The sequence below is a fragment of the Bradysia coprophila genome, unplaced genomic scaffold (assembly GCF_014529535.1).
Source record: "Bradysia coprophila strain Holo2 unplaced genomic scaffold, BU_Bcop_v1 contig_358, whole genome shotgun sequence".
NCBI classification, from domain to species: Eukaryota; Metazoa; Arthropoda; class Insecta; order Diptera; family Sciaridae; genus Bradysia; species Bradysia coprophila.
In genome coordinates this window covers 1,007,423-1,028,499 of record NW_023503616.1, presented here as the reverse complement: position 1 = coordinate 1,028,499, position 21,077 = coordinate 1,007,423, and the positions used below count along the sequence as shown (strand labels likewise).

General features: G+C 34.5%; 3 protein-coding genes and 1 long non-coding RNA gene across 5 annotated transcripts; 3 read left to right on the top strand and 1 right to left on the bottom strand.

Moving 5' to 3' along the window:
• The first annotated feature begins 396 nt into the window (after positions 1-396).
• On the top strand, positions 397-7,912 carry LOC119081692 (ATP-binding cassette sub-family G member 1). Its single transcript, XM_037190789.1, has 12 exons — positions 397-1,091; positions 5,049-5,166; positions 5,241-5,427; positions 5,540-5,685; positions 5,802-6,040; positions 6,105-6,367; positions 6,433-6,601; positions 6,666-6,766; positions 6,828-6,873; positions 6,941-7,050; positions 7,120-7,328; positions 7,395-7,912. The coding sequence occupies exons 1-12, from the start codon at positions 1,022-1,024 to the stop codon at positions 7,531-7,533; spliced, it is 1,797 nt and encodes a 598-aa protein (XP_037046684.1). The 5' UTR covers positions 397-1,021; the 3' UTR covers positions 7,534-7,912.
• LOC119081697 lies at positions 7,596-20,926 on the bottom strand. The gene is made up of 2 exons (XR_005088519.1): positions 20,893-20,926; positions 7,596-7,997 (listed from the first exon to the last, which is right to left on the bottom strand). It is a non-coding gene; the product is annotated as an uncharacterized LOC119081697 (long non-coding RNA).
• Positions 15,845-20,792, top strand: LOC119081694 (enoyl-CoA delta isomerase 1, mitochondrial-like). 2 transcript variants are annotated; one of them, XM_037190794.1, is made up of 5 exons: positions 15,845-16,020; positions 19,588-19,851; positions 19,965-20,111; positions 20,174-20,383; positions 20,454-20,792. In XM_037190794.1, the coding sequence occupies exons 2-5, from the start codon at positions 19,597-19,599 to the stop codon at positions 20,700-20,702; spliced, it is 861 nt and encodes a 286-aa protein (XP_037046689.1). In that variant the 5' UTR covers positions 15,845-16,020; positions 19,588-19,596; the 3' UTR covers positions 20,703-20,792. The 2 variants fall into 2 exon arrangements, with proteins under 2 accessions (XP_037046689.1, XP_037046687.1); XM_037190792.1 differs by lacking the exon at positions 15,845-16,020 and having other exon boundaries at positions 19,400-19,851; positions 20,454-20,791.
• Positions 15,999-17,131, top strand: LOC119081695 (enoyl-CoA delta isomerase 1, mitochondrial-like). Its single transcript, XM_037190795.1, has 4 exons — positions 15,999-16,281; positions 16,347-16,493; positions 16,548-16,757; positions 16,826-17,131. Exons 1-4 carry the CDS (start codon positions 16,033-16,035, stop codon positions 17,072-17,074), a joined length of 855 nt encoding a protein of 284 aa, XP_037046690.1. The 5' UTR covers positions 15,999-16,032; the 3' UTR covers positions 17,075-17,131.
• Positions 20,927-21,077: the final 151 nt, after the last annotated feature.

The following is a 21,077-nucleotide window of genomic DNA, read 5'->3' as shown; positions in this document are numbered from 1 at the left end:
TAACTTCAAAGTCATAACATTATTTTCTAATAATCATCTGATATAATGTGACCAGAATAATGTTTATATTTTCATACAAACCTAATACACATCGAACGTCACTAAAATTAATTAGAAACACGATGTTTCACAGTGAGAAAAAACATTGAATTTAATTTTCGCTTGTATGACTCTAGCACCAATTACAATAATTACATCGAAAGTAGACATCGCAAAATTCTAAAACTTGTTGAGCGTTTATGCTTTGTTTGAGAACGATTCGGTTGAAAAAAAAATTTCTTTCATAAAAAAATGCACTTGACCTATTACATATTGTTTATGTAATGATATAATCGATATCGGTATGAAGATATGTAAGCCGAAGTTCTAACATTTTGTTTGTTGGTGAATTTCAGTTGTTATTTTGTTTCGAATCCGAACGAAAACACGATATGAAAATACTTAAAATGCATTACACATACAGAGTTCTAGATTGCATACCCATATTGCAATCGATAAACTTTTCTAAGGCGCAGTTGCATTTCAGCGTTTCGACGAGCTAGTGGCAAAACGAATCTCTCACACACAGTGTGTAGCTGTTGAATTTTCTTTTGTTGGTTTGAAAATTTTCATTGAAAATATAGCACCCACTTTTGTGATATAATTTTGTCACCATCTATATACTAACATCTACGATTCTACATGTATAACACACAAGTGTATAATATATAAAAATTTTCGTTTTGTAAATAAATTTTATTTGAAATTGATTTTCTCGTCAGTTTAGCGTAGTGAATGTTTAGTTAATGAGTTTTGTGCTGTGCGTGATATTAGATATAAATTTTCATTGGGAATTTATAATTCAAGTGAATTAATATTTTACACTGTGAACTTTAGATATATTCAAGTTTTGTTCAAAGACTAAAACAAACATGTACGTTCTAATGATGAAAATGATGAAAACTATTTGAACGAACAAACCAACGAATATATAGATAAATTATAGTTATTGTGCATTAAAAAACAAACAAAAAAAAACAATATGGATACGAAGATTAAGCCTAAAAACATCGAGTTTAAGCAGCTAACATACACAGTTCCAGTCAAAAATGGTGAGTTTGACTTAATGTGTACTAAATTAGAAGTGAAGTGATGACATCAGACATCCACATCCACAACCAATTTTAAATAGGGCGACCACTAAATTAATTGATTTCTGTTAGTATAACTTCCGTTCAAGTATTCTTCTATAAAGGAAATTGTCTCGAAAGGATATTAACCTGTCACATACGGCTATTCATCTGTTGTCGATAACGACGATGAAAGTATGACAAGCACTGGGTAACACGGTCATACTATATAAAAGTAAAATGTATGTTAAAACAATTGAAGTACCAGATTTGAAATGAACCGATTAAAAATACTTTGATCGATGGAAGTAAAATAAGACGGCAAGTCTGTAACAGGTTAAAGTGAGTTCTTACAGATGAGAAGACTATTGATAATAATAAAAAAAGATTTGAATTTATCCGACGAGTTTCGATTCGATGAAACAGGAGAGGAATTACGGCGTCAGTTCTCTTTTCTCTATTCAATCAAAACTCTACTGATAAAGAACCATTCACTCTTTCACTGAAAGATGTCGCTGTGACAGAACCATTGTCAAAAGAAAAATATTTAATTTTCTCAGGACGCCGGATTCCGGAACAGTAATCAGTTTTTCAATCGACCCTATATCGGCTTGGCGATAAGGATTTGAAAAAACGTTTTTTGTCATTGCATCATATTCTTTTTTAAAACTTTAATCGCTAAGCCGATATAGAGTCGATTGAAAAACTGATTGCTGTTCCGGAGTCCTAGGATCATGTGCTATACGATGGCATTTTATTTGACTGAAATCCGTCGAGTAAAAAATTAATTATTTTTCTGTTGACAATGGTTTTGTCGCAGCGACATATTTTAGTGAAAGAATGAATCGTTCGCTATCTGTAGAGTTTTGATTGAATAGAGAAAAGAGAACTGACGCCGTAATTCCTCTCCAGTTTTAGTAAAAATTTCAATATCACAAAAAATCAATGACGACGTTTTAACATTAATTTCAAGTGATCGGGTTAATTACTTGTGTGAAAAGCTTTTCTATTTTTCAGTTAAATTTTATTTGTTTAAAAGATAACTTTATCATTTTGTTTACACTGTAACTAATTGCAAACCTAGTTTAAATTTTCGGTCAAGAGAAAATTTAATTTGATGTCATTTTCTGTATTAAAATTTTTGCGAAGTTATTCCTCCTCAGCCCATGTGCATTAGTATTTGACTCGTTAAATAACGGCTACAGCTATACTTAACATTTCACTGACGATAACATTATCGTTTGGCAATTTATCAAATCTGTTAACTTTTTTGTCTAAAGAACTGCCTAGAATTGTCTGATGCAAAATACTTTATTTCTGTTTTGCAGGCTTCACACAAAAAAGTGAAATTTCCTATGTACATTGTACGTGTGAAAAATTTAACACATAGAATAGTACGTGTAGCATGCACAATTTACGGATGAGTCAGCCATAGGTCTTATCTTCACTTCATCAATACAACGACGATAAGACCAATAGTTCACTTATCCGCAAATTCTACATGTTAGATGTACAAATACGTACTTTGTAAAATGTTTATTTCACACGTACAATGTACATCCAATAATGCACTTTTTCGTCTCAACGTAAATTCGGGATTTTATGTTTCAAGTATACGAAAGATATTTTGCGTTTCGTCAACGCACTGCAAGCATAAGTGATCGTAGTGACAGATGTCAAATAGAGTAACATTTGTGTGAAAGTTTTTATTTGTTTTACACTGTCAAAATTTGTATGACAGAAGGTTCGATTTCAGTGTACCACGCAAGCTTGAGGTGCGCTGGTTCCATTTTATTTGTTTCTAATGCCAATTATCTCAACTTAGTTACACAATACTTAACGTGAGTTAGCATTATACATAGTTGCTGATCAGGCTACAGATTTTCAATACTAGAGTCACCGTCGCGAATTATAAAATTAAAATAAACCGTCTATATAAGTGACGCTGAGTACCGATGTTGAATCTTTATACGAAATTAAACATGTCATGATTCATTTCTTGAAATAATTTGTACTATCTTCAATTATTAAATAAAGTCACATTGTGGACTCTACTCCCACAACATCCTGTTCATACGTCGTGTCATCCATGTTCATTTATCTGAAGGGATGTCTTTAAATGGTCAGAGGTGGACACGAACGGCAGTCCACTGACGAGTTCGTCCATCAATAACATCAAATGACCATTATCTATATTTAAAACTTTGATGGGTCCGATCATATCTTCTTTCTTAAGAGTGCTTTTCACTGTGCCATTTGAGCCGTATAGCAAATACGATCGGTTTGTTCTCGTCATCATCACATAGGCACGCAAAAGGAAAACACAGCCGCGGCAAAAACAACACCGCAATATTGAACTGCCGAGGCAAAACCAGCTGTTGTTTGTTCAACATGCCAATAATAATTGAAGAGTGTGGATCAGTCATTTTTTTTTAAACAATTATTTTGCTGTTTTGTCATTGGAAAAGAAAAATTAAATTATAGCAAATGTTTATGTCTGTACAAAAGAAGTATTTATAACTGAAATTACTGAAACTCTAACTTATATAAATCGAACCGAAACGCAAATTATACACGCGAACGTTTAATACGAACGTTCTTCAGAATTTTCAAGCTTTGCCTAAACTTTTATGATTAGTCGAGACATTTCCATCATTGCTTAAGTATGGTTTCCACTCAACAAAAAGTACTCCGTGTGAGAGCAAACTGTCAAGTATACGAAGCAAAAATTGAAAAAAATTAATTTTGTCACACGGAGTACTTTTTTGGTAAGTGGAAATGAAGCCTTAAGCAACGTTCTTATTAATGACCGTCGCTATCTCTCTCTCTCTCTCTCTCTCTATTTCCTATTTACGTTCACATAAAATTACTGTTGTTCGAATTGATACAATTATTCCTTATAGCGATAATTAGTAAATTGCACAATAATATTTTGTGATTATTTTGCATCTTGTTATTATAGTAAATTCTCGGAGTGATGCGTTAAATGTTTATGAAGTTAAATGTAACCTGTAATTTATAGTCTGTCGTTTTCCAAGATAAATTATTTTCTAAATTTGTTTTGTCTGACTATTAGCTGTTGCGCAACAGAACTGACTTAATTCGAAATATTGTAATAAATCATTCAGATCATCGTTGCCAGACTTTCATTTATTTGATGAACTTTAGATCGATTACGATTGTGACTCCCTATCTTTTCAATTTCTTCGTAGACATTAGCTAGCAATGTTGAATTTACTTTGTTCTATTCTAGAAGCTAGTATCTCTTGTATCTCGCATAACCTTAAAAGTACCACTCTATCAAGACTAGTTGTCGTTCAAGGTTTCGCAGAAACTTGATTGCTCCGTTTCCAATCTTAAGCACTCAATATTCTGCTTATAAATTTACTTTTTGTGACAATTAGTCAATAATATTAAAATGAATATGCATGAACCGACAATAAATATGTGCTTGAATACTACACAAAATGCTCTAGAGAGGGGCTCGACGTCTCATCGTAAATTTTCAATAAATATGCAAAGAAACTAGCGCAGCTCATTCAGTTGAATGTAAATTGATTCACACGCAGAAAAAAGCGAAAGAAAATTGCGCAACAAAAATATTTTCAAATTTATCAATAACAAAAATGCATAATCTCCGCTTTGGATATATTATAATGCCACGGTCAAATTTTTAGGTCTTTTTTTTACCACGTTGATTCCAAGTTCATTAACAGAATCAATTCGTTGATTCGACAATATTATATTCAGATAGCTTTCTATATCCAAACCACACCGACACCCGATACAATATTATTGCGATTTGTTTACTCAGAGGCGAATTTTTGCATTTATTTTAATTGTAGTCTGTGTAACCAATGTTTAGTTGGTGGCTTCTGATAGTGAACTAATTTTTAAACAATTAAACCGAAGGTTAAAATGTGATTTTCTCTTTTACAGACACCCGAGACATTCTCAAATCTGTATCTGGAGAATTTAAATCCGGTGAGATAACTGCAATCATGGGACCATCGGGTGCTGGCAAGTCCACTCTGTTAAACATTTTAACAGGTTTTATGTAAGTGTCTCCTTGTAGCCATACAATCCGTAGAAAATTCGTTGCTATTACATTTATCGTATTATATCAATTAGACAAACTGGTGTCTGTGGACAGGTAAAAATGAACAATGTTAATGTGTCTGACAAGAAGTATAGAAGGCAATGCTGCTATATATTACAAGAAGACAATTTATATCCAACATTTACTGTTCAGGAAACAATGATTCTTTCAGCTTCACTAAAAATTAGTGGCATTAGTACTGAGGAAAAGAAACAGATAGTGAGTTGATTTGGTATTGTTTTATGACGGCTAGATAGCTTCTCGAATGAGCAGAACGACAGCCCTAATGCGCAAGTTATTGATAACTAAAATAATTTTTTTTATGTCAAAGGTGGACAATGTACTGAATACTCTACAATTAACACATACCAAAAGTACGAAATGTGGTCACTTATCCGGTGGTCAAAAGAAGCGTCTATCAATTGCACTGGAGCTGTTAGGCAATCCTCCAGTGTTATTTTTGGACGAGCCAACAACGTAAGTGCCTTTCTCTCTGGACCTTACTCAATTGTTTATGAAAAATAAAAAGGAGAACAAGACGAACTCATTATCAATTCAATGCAATTACACATTTTTCTTTTAAATACATTTAGCGGCCTAGACAGTCTATCATCAACAAACTGTATTCGACTGCTACATCATTTATCTCGTGAAGGACGCACAATAGTATTCACAATACATCAACCTGCCGCATCAATATTTGAAACTTTTGATCACATTTATGTGTTAGCTGAAGGAAATTGTGTGTATCAAGGTACGGCGAACAATACAGTGCCGTATTTAAGTTCAATTGGCTTGAACTGTCCGCAGTACCATAATCCAGCTGATTTTCGTAATTTTATAGCTAAATTTGTTGTCGGTGTTCATGATGTGTTCATAGTAAACATTATTTTTAGTCCTGGAAGTGGCCAACAAAGAGTACGGAGATTTTGGTCCAGATCTAACACAGGCAGCCAAGGACGAACGCTGGCGATTCAATTCGAATTTTATAACCGATCAACTAAACACGTCGTTTGACCATTTTCAAATTGAAGGAGAAAAAACAGCTGTCTATCGAAATAATTCAAATGATAGCAAGGAGCTTCATGTTGCCCCGTCAGAGTGGACAAAATTTGTGCTGTTGTTAGGTCGTTGTCAAATTCACTATTATAGAGACTGGGTTCGTATTATTGTTAGTGACGCGGATGTTCGTAGCAGAATAAAGAGCACCATCTCTTCTTACAGACTGTTACACACTTAAAAATATTGCTTCACATCTGCACTGCCCTTTTGGTAGGACTTATGTATGGCGACTCAGGTATAAATGCTACGAAGTCTGTTGCGAATGTTGGATTATTTCTAATTGGTGTATGTTATCTCTGGTATACGTCCATAATGCCTAGCATCTTGAAATGTAATTCACTCAATCCTTTGCCAGTAAATTCGAATATTTTAATTGATTTACATTCAACATACAGTTCCGTCAGAGGTTGATATTCTCAAAAAGGAGACTTTCAACAATTGGTATCCGCTGAGGACATATTTCTGTGCAAATATGATAATTAGCACTCCGATACACGTAAGTTGAGACTTTTTAATTGAGCAGCATGTTTGACCCTAATCGTTAACCTCGTCTGTAGATTGTCATGTCGACGCTGTTTGCAGCGATCGTATTCTTCATGACCGGTAAATAAAATCCTCATCATAATTGACGAATTGATTAATAATTAGCTTTCTCTATCAATGACACCAGAACAATTGTTTGAAGTGGATCGATTTTTGAAATTTACATTGATCTACATTTTAACAACGATCGTTGCCGATGGCTTTGGTTTGATTCTTGGTTCTGTGTTCACTCCTGTGGTTCGTAAAATTTTTGTTCGTTTTGTTTTTGTTCTTTAATTAAATCGCTACATTTTACTGCAACTACAGAATGGGGTATTTGTCGGCGCTACATCATCAGCGTTTATTCTGGCCTTTAGTGGATTCATTGCACTCCACAGTCATATATCGAAACCAATGAGACTTCTATCGAATATGTCATCAATGAGCTATATGCTGGAAGCAATTGTTCTGTCGTTGTACGATAATAACAGAGCAGACCTTATATGTCCCGATACGGAAATGTATTGCCATTACAAGTAACGTGTTGCACATGCAAAAGTTCAGAACCAAATAATAAATCTACAAAATTCCGTTATTTTCAGGAGTCCTAAACTGATTCTAGACGAACTGGGAATGACGGCGACGAATTTCGAGTTTGACGTCGGCATGATCGTAGCTCAAATGGTTGTGCTGAAGGGACTGGCATATTTATTACTTCAGAGACGACTCAAAAAAAGCTGAATGTGCTAATATATTACTTTCTCATGAGCGCGGCGAGCATTCAATATACAAAACAATTTAATGTAAATAATGAAAGTCTCAAAAGGTGTTTCCTACTCCACTTTTTCCCAAAAATGAGAATGGACAACAGCAAAAAATTGTCTATAAGCTGAGATCTAACACAATTCAAGTCCACAATCCAGCCTAAAATTCACAGTCAAAAAAAAGGATCTGGCTCCTCAATATTTATATGTTTAGCGTTAGTTTACACGTTAGGAAACTTGGAAATGATTGTACATAATAAGTAACTGGTTGAACTCTAATGTGATATAGATAGTAAGAGTGTGGTTATAGTTCTTTTGAGAAATAAATAATTGTGTTGGTTTGAACCACAGACATAGCAGTTTTTCCACGACATATTTTTTTGGTAAGCAGTTTCAGCGACGTTACTAAACATCCAAATGAATGAATTCAATGAATTGCATCTTTATTGGCTGTTCCATTGCTCTATCGACAAACACTGGAAATAACAATAGACTTGACTGACTAAGTTTTTCAATAATTCCAATCTTCGTTTTCTTACCATTTTTAAATGAGTTGGTTTTTTAATATCACAAATTTATAGTCAGATGTAAAAGCGATGTCTACGAAAATGTATAAAAACAACGCACTTCAAGCAAAAGTGATCACAGTCGACAGCTGCCAAATAGAGTACTATTTTGTATGAAATGGTTTTTAGAGATTTGCACAGTTGTGTGACACACTGTCAAGTTCCAGTACCCTATTTAGAGTACCACTCATGCTTGAAAAGCGTTGATGAAAATGTTAAATTTTGTGTGTGTCACCCGCAAGACATCCCCAAAGAAACACAAAAAAAAAATCGATCAAAACCAAGTTTTTTGGAGTAAATCATTTTGAACTTTGATACTATTAAATCAGGATTAAATCACGGATTTTTATTAAATGTGGCTCATTTTCAAGGGAAATAAATAGTGATTCTAGAACGCAAAAGTTTTTCACTGTCGGTTGTTACTTAATGTCGGTGGGACTGGCGCAAGACTAATACCACGGCAGAGTGAAATAAACCAGGCAGGGGCGGTTCATTTTCGAAACGTCAAATAAGGGACCTAATACACTGTATGAAAATGAACTCAAATGAACGCTGACATAAGTTGAAAAATTTTGTTCGCAAAAAATATTGGGCTACTAGATTATTCAGGCCTCTCAAATCAGCGCTCCTGCCTGGTTAACTTTACTCTGTCGTGCTAATACACTAACATTGTGATTGAAAAAAAAAACGATTTTTATTCATTAAAACTTTTGTGTTCTTGAAAATGAGCCAAATTTCTCAAAAATCCGTCTACATTAATCCTGATTTAATAGTATCAAAGTTGAAAAAAAAAGTCTTAAAAAACGACTTCCATGAACTTCTTTTACTCCGAAAAACTTGGTTTTGATCGAATTTTCTTATTTTTTTGTTTTGATTCCTTTAACCTTAACTTAAAAATTAAAAGAAAAAAAAAGAGAAAATTCACGCAAACTGTAGATTAAGAGTACCGACACTTTTTGAAACTCAAAATTTTTCTGAAAAATCGTCTTAGGCAAAGCATAGGACATTTTGAAAAAAAATTTTGGTTTTAAAATAATCTTGGGACTAAGCTGAGTTGGATCAACAGGGTCCAGAAGCACGACTTGAATTTTTTTTAATCGATCGACCGTAGTGTGTATCCAGGTAATGTATATACAATATCTACCACAGCTGTATTTTCTGTATGAGACGCTACAGCTGTGGCAGCTATTGTAGATTACCAGGAGACAAAGTTACCTGCTAGAGGTATGATTTTCAACTCTTTTTTGTTGAAATTTAAACTTTGCTGAAAGTAAACCAGGCATGAGCGCTTGATTTGACAAGGGACCTGAATTATCTAGTAGCCTTTGTGTTTTGCGAATAAAAATTTTCAATTTATGTCATGGTTAATTTGAGTTCATTTTCACACAGGTCCCTCATTTGACGTTTCGAAAATGAACCGCTCCTGCCTGGTTTAATTTACTCTGTCGTTATAAAACAAATCAACGTAAAAATTTCGTGGTAACAAGGGAAAGTACAAGGTGTAATTCCATCTCACTACTTCAATATTGCCCATCTACAAACTTAACCTTATGTATGCATTCTCCTTCGGTTAAAACAAAATTTTGAAAATCGGTTAAGAATTACACGAGTTATTGCGGTAACAAGTGTTACGGACGTTTTCTGTATTTATCGTTTTTGCCAATGTAAATAGAACATTTTCAAAACATGATAGTGAACTTAGCGTGACGGACGTTTCAGGTGATTTTCTCTCATAAGACCCTGACTTTCAGTCAAGAGTCTGCATCTGTTTGACAAATGTTTTTCCTCTTTTGTGTCCGCATTCAGGTATTCATGGACATGTTCTATCAAAGAGAAATCGGTTATAGCAAGTCCAATACCACCGACGCCCCGCGATTGCCTCAGTTACGAAGAAGTGGTCAAGGAGCTGATTCACGAAGAGAAACAATATCAACATGACTTGCACATGATCATATGAATATTGAGCGAGGAATTGAAAAAAAAAAAAACGTTAATAGTACATTACTATACCAGTGAAGTAATTTGATATCTCGTATCCAGATGAGTAAAAGTATCCGAGGGCTTCAGCCCGAGGTACTTTTTCTCATCGTGATACGAGATATCAAATTATTTCACGTGTAAAGTATGGCGTTTTACTTTACGAGCGAAGGAAAGGGTCTTCACTAGTGAGGGAAAGGCCACATTACCTCACTAGTAAAGTAAACTGTATTGACCTATTTTTTCTTATATTGAATCCCATTTTAATCATGGAAAGCCTTGTTTTTATCGTAGACTTCAGTATTAGCTTTCTTTCGAAAGTCTCAGACAATAAACGTTAGCGAACTCCTCAAGTGATCAACAAAATTGTTACGCCAAAATTTTAAGTTATGGAAGAAGTTGAGGAAAATGTGGACGAAATTCTTGAAGACATTGCGAATTTGTGGTATGAAGGCACATTAACATACGGCGATTTGACTTATGACAGCTGGGTTAACATTTTTGACCTGCAAACGGAAAGAGATTTGCAAGCTTTGTATCGCAGCCTCCCAATCGGCACAACACGACAATTTTTGGAAGAGTATTGGAGACAAAAACTACTTCCACTCGGTTTGTTTACCATTACCGAACATAAGTTCAGGTACAGACTGCGGTCAATAACGCCGTATAGAGATATTATATCTGGACATTGTACATCTTTGAAGATCATTCTAAACGAAACAAATTACACTGCAAACGATGGTTATCTCCGTCAGATTTTCGAATGGTTGTTTCAACAAGGGACTCTCTATTTTCCAAATATTCAGATTTTCAGTCTTGAGACAGCAAAATTTGCAATGCCAATTGATTTGATAAGAATTTTCAACTTTGTCTATTCGCATCCCGGAATACGCAGAGTGTACTTGGACTTACCTTTTGTTTACAATTACATGAATACCGAAATTGGTCAGGAATTATGGGAAAGATACGAAGAAGAAAAATGGATCAATGCACTCAGATTTGGAATGTATCAGTTTGTTAGAATCAGACGCGTAATTGAAATTCATTATAACAGATTAAGAACGAGTGAGCGATATGTGCAGATCTTTAGTGACATTAACGCTTACCAACAGTTTTTGAGATTTATTTAAAAATTTAAAATTTAAAAATTGTTTTTCTTGTATCGATTGTTTTTACAAATGTTTACGAATCGATAATTTTACAAACTGAGATAACTGAACCCTGGTACATTTTGAGAGTTTTTCGTAGGAATAAGAATTCGCACACTGAAAATGAAACTTTGTAGGTCCTACGAAAATCTGTGTAGGTCCTACAAAATTGCTGGGTTGATTTGGAATGAACATTGCTATTCTGTTGATTTTACAAAATACTTGGTAGATGTTACCGAAAGTTAACTCAACAGTGAAATTGTTGTGCTTACGGTTGGTTCCAGGGCCTATTTTTAATTCATCAAATTCTTGAAAATTCTTGAAATTCATTAAAATTCTTGAAAATTCATGAAAATTCATTAAAATTTATGAAAATTCATGAAATTCATTGATTTTCATTAAAATTCATTAAATTTTTTTAAGCTTCATTAAAATTCGTTTCCGTTTCAAATTTGTTGGAAAATAAAAAGTTTAGCAAAAAATTATCCACGCAGGGCTAAAGTGAGCTTTGCTCGGCCTGGAAACACTAGACTTAATTTTTTTTGAATGTATTTCGTTTACAATATATCGATTTTAATCATTTATAGGTTTATCAGTATCAATTCTTTTCAAATTCAAGCTTTTCAAGTAGTTAGAACTGTACTCTAAAAATATAGGCTTTCACGTTCGTCTTTCTCATATGATTAAGAATAGCAACAGTGTTTTCCGCAATGATAAAGATACAATTCGCAAGCGACGTGGAATGCAATTTTTCCTTACAATTCACATGTGAAGTTGCGTAACGTAAAATCGTATGACTTATTATAGCTTATAATTTCTACTTTTTACGTCAAAGTGTAATGAGGAATTATGAAAAATTCGAAGCAGAACATTATTCTAAGCAAAAAATTGTTATACGGAACGCCTCTAAAATGAACAGTTTTTATTATTTCAAAATTGAGTTTTACGTCAAATTTAATTTAAAAAACTTATCAAATCGTTAATCTCCCATTAGACAGTTTGCGCAAATGACAAATAATTTATAAGTCAACTTATAAGTTAGAAATTATAAGTCACATCTTCATACGAGAAGTTCTGGAAGTTCACTTGTAATTTCCAACTTATAAGTTGACTTATAAATTATACGTCATTCGCGCAAACTGTCTTTATAAGTGGAAATCGAGATTTCTGTAAAATATAACATAATGAAATTGTATTTACGCGGTTTTTGAATACACACATAAAGCACGTCAACCATTTCCGCATAAAGTAGTTCCCGCTTAAAACGTATACAATAGCCTCATCTGAACTATACGACCAGGCCTGTACTGGCCATACTGGGCGATGCCCGATGCGCCCTTTGCTTTTTTGGCGCTCCTCAGACCAATAAAGTTTATTTAGGCGCCTCTGAGCCTTTTTCAGCCAATCTGCCCGATGCGCCTTTTGGTAGCCATTCCGGCACTGTATACGACTCACGATTTCAACTAACAGATTAATCAAACAAAGCTCTAAGTACAAATTCTTTTGGTAACATGGTGATGAAAAGTTACATTTAGATTTTAAGGCGTGGGGTAATCTGGCACACGGTGCTAAAACAACGCATTTTTCTACTACGTAAAATGTGAACTCGCACACAATTTTTCAATACCAACATTTTGTAAAAGGAGTCATAAAGTCGATGACAGGGCTAAAAAGCATTTGCAGCATTAAACTTACGCGTGTGAGTTCACCTTTTACGTAGTTCAAAAGTGCGTTCTTTTTGCACTGTGTGTCAGATTCCCTGATGCCGATTTTAAAGGCTAGAAAATATTCAAGCAAATGTGTGAAGTGACTTCATCGAGGCTGTTTAGTGTGAACGTCTAGAGATCCGATGATGATCGGAAACAGATTGAATCTTAAGTGGCTTCATTGAGGCTGTTTAGAGTGAACGTCTAGAGATCCGATGATGCTCGGAAACAGATTGAATCGTTATTTACGGGTCATAAACTAGTTGTAACTAACGTAGAATTTAGTTATTTATTATATTTTGTAATTAGTGAGAAATCCTGGAAATACTTTCATATACAGCACTGTATATCACAATTCTTGAAAACTCATTAAAATTCATTAAAATTCATTAAAATTCATCAAATTCATCAAAATTCTTTAAAATTCATTAGAAAATCTGAAAAATAGGCCCTGGTTGGTTCATATTGATTACTGGACATACCTGCAACATGCGGGTTTGTTAATTTTACAATTTGTTGGTAATGTTAACAGAACATTTTGTTATACCATTTCAGTTGGTAAATTGTACCAATTTTCTGTAATGGTAACGAATTTTCGGTTTTCTACGATTTTTGGCAAATGGCATTGGGAACATTGCTTACCAACTCGGATTGGTAAACATTACAAAGTTGGTAAACAATGTTCCCAATGTCATTATCTACCACAAATAGGAACCGAAAATTCGTAACCATTACAGAAAATTTGTAATGTTTATCCATCCGAGTTGGTAAGCAATGTTCTGCCAAAAACCGTAGCAAACCGAAAATTTGTAACCATTACAGAAAATTAGTTGTTATTACCAACTCCAGTTCGTAACAAAAAATTACAAGCAGAAACTTAATAGTATATTACTTCCGAGGTTCCAAGTTGTGTAATTGATAAGGGTGTTACAGCCCGACCCGAAGGGGAGGGCTGTATTTCCCACTTGTCAAATAACAACTTGGAACCTCGTAAGTACAATTCTTTATGTGATTAGGCAATGTAAATGAAAATGAAACATGCCGTAACACGTAAAAATAGGTAACAGTTGCTAAACATCTGTAAAATGAACAGCTCCCGATAACAAGCGAGGGGTGACGCACTTCCATTTAATCCATTAAATCCATTAAATCCATTTAATCCAAATATTTTTTTTTAGTTTTACCGAAATAATTAGGCTACCCACCTGAAAAATTTGTAAAGTAATTGCGAAAAATAGATTTGCACGATCCCCAGCTCGTTTAAGTACTCGTGAGGTATAGGAAAAATTTTTTTGTTAAAAATGGTATTAAATTTATTTAATCCATTTAATCCATTTAATCCACTTTACAAAAAACACCTAAAAGTGGATTTTTTCGCTTTTTAACTTTGTAGTATGAGTTGTAGTACGTGCTTCGTTTAAAAACAACAATTTTTAAGACTTTTACAGTATTTGGTAAAATGAACTTTTTTCCTATTTAATCCATTTAATCCAATTTTTATTCCATTTAATCCATTAAATCCATTTAATCCATTAAATCCATTTAATCCATTAAATCCATTTAATCCATTAAATCCATTTAATCCATTAAATCCATTTAATCTAGAAGTGAGTCACCCCTCGATAACAAGTAGGTACAAAAATCGAAACTGGTAAAATCAACAGTCGCAACAGTAAACTAGTAAAGTCACGAATCTGTAACTACAACTGACATTTTCGTACTTAATACTAAAAAACTGTTGGTTAATGATTTACCAACTACAGACCCAAATCAACAGTGCCGATTTTGTAACTCAACATTTTCAGGACCTGCAGGTACTAAACTTTATATTTAATAACATTTGTACGTAAGTGTCATGCCTACATCGGTGCAAGCAAGAAAAACATTTCCCACTGGACAAACCTTTTCTCAAAATCCTTTACGAAACGAAATACATTTGTGAGACCCTGTGAGCGCTAGTGCATGTCTCGGCTGTTACACATCGCAGAAAATCCAAATTAATAGACCGTGTTATGTATAAATAATTTATTTTTAATTGATGTAGATTATTATTCTGTAGAACAAAAGTGTAAACAGAATATCTGAAAAATGTCTGATTGATTTTATATCTCACTTTAAAAGCTGTAATTTTAACGAGACTAAAAGGATATCCGAACCATTCTAATTCATTCTAATTGGATTCTTACTAAGATTCTAATAAGTGGGATGGCATCGGGATGGCAAGAATATTTTTCAATAATTTCTATAAAAAAATTTAAATATTTTTTTTAATGGTTTTCATGGTAAATCTTCTTTTTATTGAAATATGAAACTTTTTTCTCAAAATCGCACACGGTCTATTGCTAAATGAACGTATTGAAGCCAAATGAAGAAAATAAAGTTTTTATCGAAAGACCTATCGTGCCAGACAATTCACATTTTCGAATTCGAAAAAGCCCAAAGACATCGACAGTGCTGTCTTCGTAAGAGGCACCGGCACTTAGCTAAAATTGTAGCCTTTAAATAAAAATTAGTTTTGGTTGTAATCGTTTGACCGGCTCTGAGAAACGTGAGCATTTTAATGAAATTTTTATAAACTGTTCAGTTTTCTCAGGGTTGGTAGATTACTCCCAGTAATTAAAATTACTTTTTCAATATGTTCGTGGGCCGTATATTTACTTCTACCGATAAAATAGAGCAGAGAAGGTATACGTACTAAAGCTGATATCGATAATGTGGTACAAGTACGTTTACTATAATGATGATAATTTGTCATTATACGGTCTCTTTTGTTTTGCTTTCATATCATTTTATATGTTTGAGTTGAGCGACTATATTGTTCAATACATGAGTTGGTCTTGAGTCTTTCATTCAATACCACAGCGAATGAATGAATGGAACAGAAACACACGAAAATATAAACATCAGTTGTTATTTGTGTACGTCTGAACGTTTGACAGTCAACTGCTGTTAAGGTTTATTAAGAAAAGTGGCTCTCAACAGTTTTCAAACAATCAAAGAAGTTTACTTGTCGTTATCGACTGCCATATAAAAATTAGCTTCAAACAATCCCATACAATTCGTCGAACTCCATACAATAATGATCAGAAATTCCACACAAATTATTTGCAATTCAGTGACCAAATGGATTCCAAAGGTCACAGTACGGAATTTGTCTGCTGTAACCAATGCTTTAGTGAATGTAGAAGTTAATGACAAAACCGGCATCTCTCTCGTTACAATAAATCGAAAGCCAGTGAATGGATTGAGTTTGGAATTGTTTGAAGCGTTATCAACTACCTTGGACGATCTTGAAAACGACAAAACTAGAGGGGCCGTACTGACATCTGTAAGACTGTGTTATTTGGTGTGCACATTCGCTGCTGTAGCTATTTGGTATTCATACCATTTCAGGGTTGTGCATCAGTATTTTCGGCTGGTTTTGATCTAAATGAGCTGTACAAACCAGATGCTGAACGATTTAGGAAATTTTGGATGGCATTCCAAAATGTTTGGCTAAAATTATATGGCTCGACATTTCCAACAGCGGCGGCGATAAACGTAATTACAGGAAATTTCTAAAAGTCACTTTAAGTTGAAAGATATTATTTAAAGGGCCACGCTCCAGCCGGAGGTTGCTTCTTAGCAATTAGCTGTGAATATCGTGTGATGTGTCCCAACTACAATATAGGATTGAATGAAACTCGTCTCGGTATAGTTGCCCCAATATTTTTGCGTGCATCTCTCCGCAATACGATATCTCAGCGTGAAGCGGAGAAAGCTTTAACTTTTGGTACACTATACAGCACCGACAAAGCGCTGAGAGTGAGTGGAGTAGAAATTCTTCTCAGAAGTCTTTAATCCGTGATACGAATATCACAATGTGTTTACAGATTGGACTTATTGATGAGATTGCTAACGATAAGGCGGAAGCTATCCAGAAATGTGAGAATTTCTTGGCACAATTTAGGAATGTATCTGCTATGGCACGCTCGTTCACGAAGACCAGTTTGCGGAAGAAAGATTTAGAAGAACTGGAAAATGGTCGTGAGGATGACTTTCAAAGCTTTTGGTCGAGGCTTATTCAGCCTGAAGTTCAAACGCAGATAGGCGAATATCTTCAAAGTTTGAAAAAGAAATGAAAAGCTTTGTGTATTAGTAGTGCGATGCTTCGATATTAAATCGGCCTAAGAAAATGACTTCATTCGCTTGATTATTTTAGTAAAACAAAAAATTGTTTTAACACTGGAGCTTTTAAGCTCAGCTGCTCAGCATCAGGCAGTATACGTGACACAATACTACAACTTTGTAAATTTATTTTTATTTATATCTCACGCATATCGATTCAAAAATCTTGTATTATCGCTTCGTTACGGTGATAATAATAATATTATGGTTCAATGTACAATGCCGCAAGTTGTGTGCGACATTGTTTTGTCGCCAATCTTCCAACACATCTAAAACATTCAATCGAACCTAATCGAAATTCATACAAAAACAAGCTTAAAGGAATATGTTGTTGTTGCTTATGCAAATGATTTGAAAACGAGCCATCAGAACAGTCGGAGCGTTTGCTGCGACTGAGCCCCGTACAAACCCGTATATCTATTGCGTACGTGACCCTAGTGCGTCTGTCACCCTACTTTGACCGTAAGCCTATTGCGCCGGTTAATGTAGTTAAAGTAAAATTATTATGTAATGTGTACATCTTACAAATTGCGCATAGCGCAATTACGAAGCCCCGTACGACGTTCCTTTCAAATGAAACAAAAATTTCAAATCGCCCTAAAATTTTATTTTTTGAAGGGCCTAGTATCGGCCTCAGTCCGAGGACCCAAATTTAAAATTTTTTCAACTACATTCTATTCGGCCTTTGATTACCTTCCAAATGAAACAAAAATTACGAAAAACGGATGAAATTTGCTCGAGTTATATGTAAAATACACATAGGGCCCTAGTATCGGCCTCAGTCCGAGGACCCAAATTTAAAATTTTTTTCAACTACATTCTATTCGGCCTTTGATTACCTTCCAAATGAAACAAAAATTACGAAAAACGGATGAAATTTGCTCGAGTTATATGTAAAATACACATAGGGCCCTAGTATCGGCCTCAGTCCGAGGACTTAAATTTAAAAAAATTTTCAACTACATTCTATTCGGCCTTTGATTACCTTCCAAATGAAACAAAAATTACCAAAAACGGATGAAATTTGCTCGAGTTATATTGAAAATACAAATAGGGCCCTAGTATCGGCCTCAGTCCGAGGACCCAAATTAAAAATTTTTTTCAACTACATTCTATTCGGCCTTTGACTACCTCCCACATGAAACAAAAATTACGAAAAACGGATGAAATTTGCTCGAGTTATATTGAAAATACAAATAGGGCCCTAGTATCGGCCTCAGTCCGAGGACCCAAATTTAAATTTTTTTTCAACTACATTCTATTCGACCTTTGATTACCTCCCACATGAAACAAAAATTACGAGAAACGGATGAAATTTCCTCGAGTTATATGTAAAATACACATAGGGCCCTAGTAGTGGCCTTAGTCCAAGGACCCAAATTTAATTTTTTTTCAACAACATTCTATTCGGCCTTTGATTACCTTCCAAATGAAACAAAAATTGCGAAAAACTGATGAAATTTGCTCGAGTTATATGTAAAATACACATAGGGCCCTAGTAGTGGCCTTAGTCCAAGGACCCAAATTTAATTTTTTTTCAACAACATTCTATTCGGCATTCGATTACCTTCCAAATCAAACAAAAATTACGAAAAACAAATGAAATTTACTCGAGTTCTATGTAAAATATACATAGGGCCCTAGTAGCATTTCACTTCTAAGGCCCTAACTCACGGTCCACTCACCCGATTTTAAAAAACTTTTTTTTCCTGGATTGGTATTGACAATACCTATCATTTGCCGTGTCATTTACATTTCCATCGTTTATTTTGCCATAAATATCACCAAAAGACCTTAAATCACTTAGGTGGCCCTAACTCACGAAGGGCCGACCCGAATATGCCCATCTTCGAACTTAGCCTCACTATTTCGACTATCTTTCAGGGAAAAAAAATTTTTTGAAATCGGATTTGATTTACTCAAGATATCGACGTGACAGACGGACAGACGGACAGACAAAATTTTTATTGCAGATTCGTCATCTATGAACATAGGCAAACACTTTGCCCTTACCGTCTGCTTCGAATTCCATCAATTACACACGGCATCGTAATCCTATAAGCCCCTTTGTACTTCGTACGGGGCTAAAAATATCTCATTAACCGATAGCTAATCATCAAATTCATAACGCTTTGTCGGTTAGGTCAATTAGACAACGTTTTTATTCAGTACACCTTTCTGATAGGCAAGTCAATTATTTCCTTCTTCTATAATATCGGATAGTAAAGAGATAATGTCTGTGCAAGGAGGAACGAAGAAAATGGTTTATCTTCTACTTGACTACATTCACAACTACAACGAATGAATGTATGAAATACACACGATAAACAACGCAAAAATATACACATCACTTATCTGGTATAGTCTTAACATATGACAGTCAATTGAGGATTAAAGAAGAGCAACTTTCAACATTCTTCAGAAAATATTAACAAGAAGTGCGTGTAGTTTCCTTTAGTTCCAGAAGTTCCAGACAATGATCAGAAATTCCACAAAAATTATTTGCAATTCAGTAACCATTTCCAAATGGATTCCAAAGCTGCCGGTACGGAGTTTATCAGCCGTAACCAATCCCCTAGTGAAAGTAGAAGTTAATGACAAAACCGGCATCGCCTTGGTTTCCATGAACCGAAAGCCAGTGAATGGATTAAGTTTGGAATTATTTGAAGCGTTGTCGACTACGTTCGATGATCTCGAAAATAACAAAAGCAGAGGGGCCATATTGACGTCTGTAAGTTTCTTATCATTTCGAGTGTATAATATTCGCACTCTTGCAATTTGATTATACGTGTGGAATGGGATATTTATACACACTCTTGCAATTTGGTATGTGAACCATTTTAGGAATGCGCGACGGTATTTTCGGCTGGCCTTGACTTAAATGAGCTGTATAAACCCGATGTTGAACGGTTTAAAAAATTTTGGACAACGTTCCAAGACGTTTGGCTAAAATTGTATGGCTCTACATTTCCTACAGCGGCGGCAATAAATGTATACTCATTTCAGTTACTTTAATTTACAAAACACTTTAAATCACAAATTATTATTTAAAGGGTCACGCTCCGGCCGGCGGTTGTCTCTTAGCAGTTAGTTGTGAATATCGTGTGATGTGTTCGAACTACAAAATAGGCCTGAACGAAACTCGTATTGGCATAATAATACCGATATTTTTGTGTTCATCGCTGCGCAATACATTATCACAACGTGAGACTGAAAAAGCCCTAACTTTAGGTACACTATACAACACCGATGAAGCATTGAAAGTGGGTAGAAAGTTGAATAGAAGTATTAGGAGTAATCAATCCTTCAAGTGCTATTAAAATATGTTCACAGATCGGACTTGTTGATGAGATTGCCACTGATAAGACAGATGCTATTCAGAAATGTGAGTATTTTTTGCTACAATATAAGAATGTATCACCAATGGCACGGTCTTTGACGAAAATCAGTTTACGTAAGCAAGGTCTTGAAGAATTGGAAAACAGTCGTGAAGCTGATATGCAAAGTTTTTGGTCGAATCTAACTGAGCCTGTCAATCAGAAACGGTTAGGCGAATATCTTCAAAGTTTGAAAAAGAAATGAAAAATATTACGGACTGCAAACAGAGTGCTTAAAATCCTCTGATAAAAATTGCCTATTAAAGTGGTCTGAATAAAACTGAGTTTGATTTCGCCGTGATACAGAAAATTCCTCAATTGTTTTGGCAAAGCATAAGCTCAACAGTTTTATCAACATAATTAGATGAAAACTTCATTTTATCAATTTCTGATACCACCAATGTTCCACAAATGTACTCAGAAACTTTTTGTTGCAATAGAAATCAATAGAATCAATTTGTCATAAGGGCAGGAACTGTTTTTGAGAACAAATTTTCCAATATTTTCTTGAATTTTCGCAAATTTATCTTAACTTTTCCCAAGAAATTGTTTTGGCATCAATCTCCCTGCATAAGGGTAA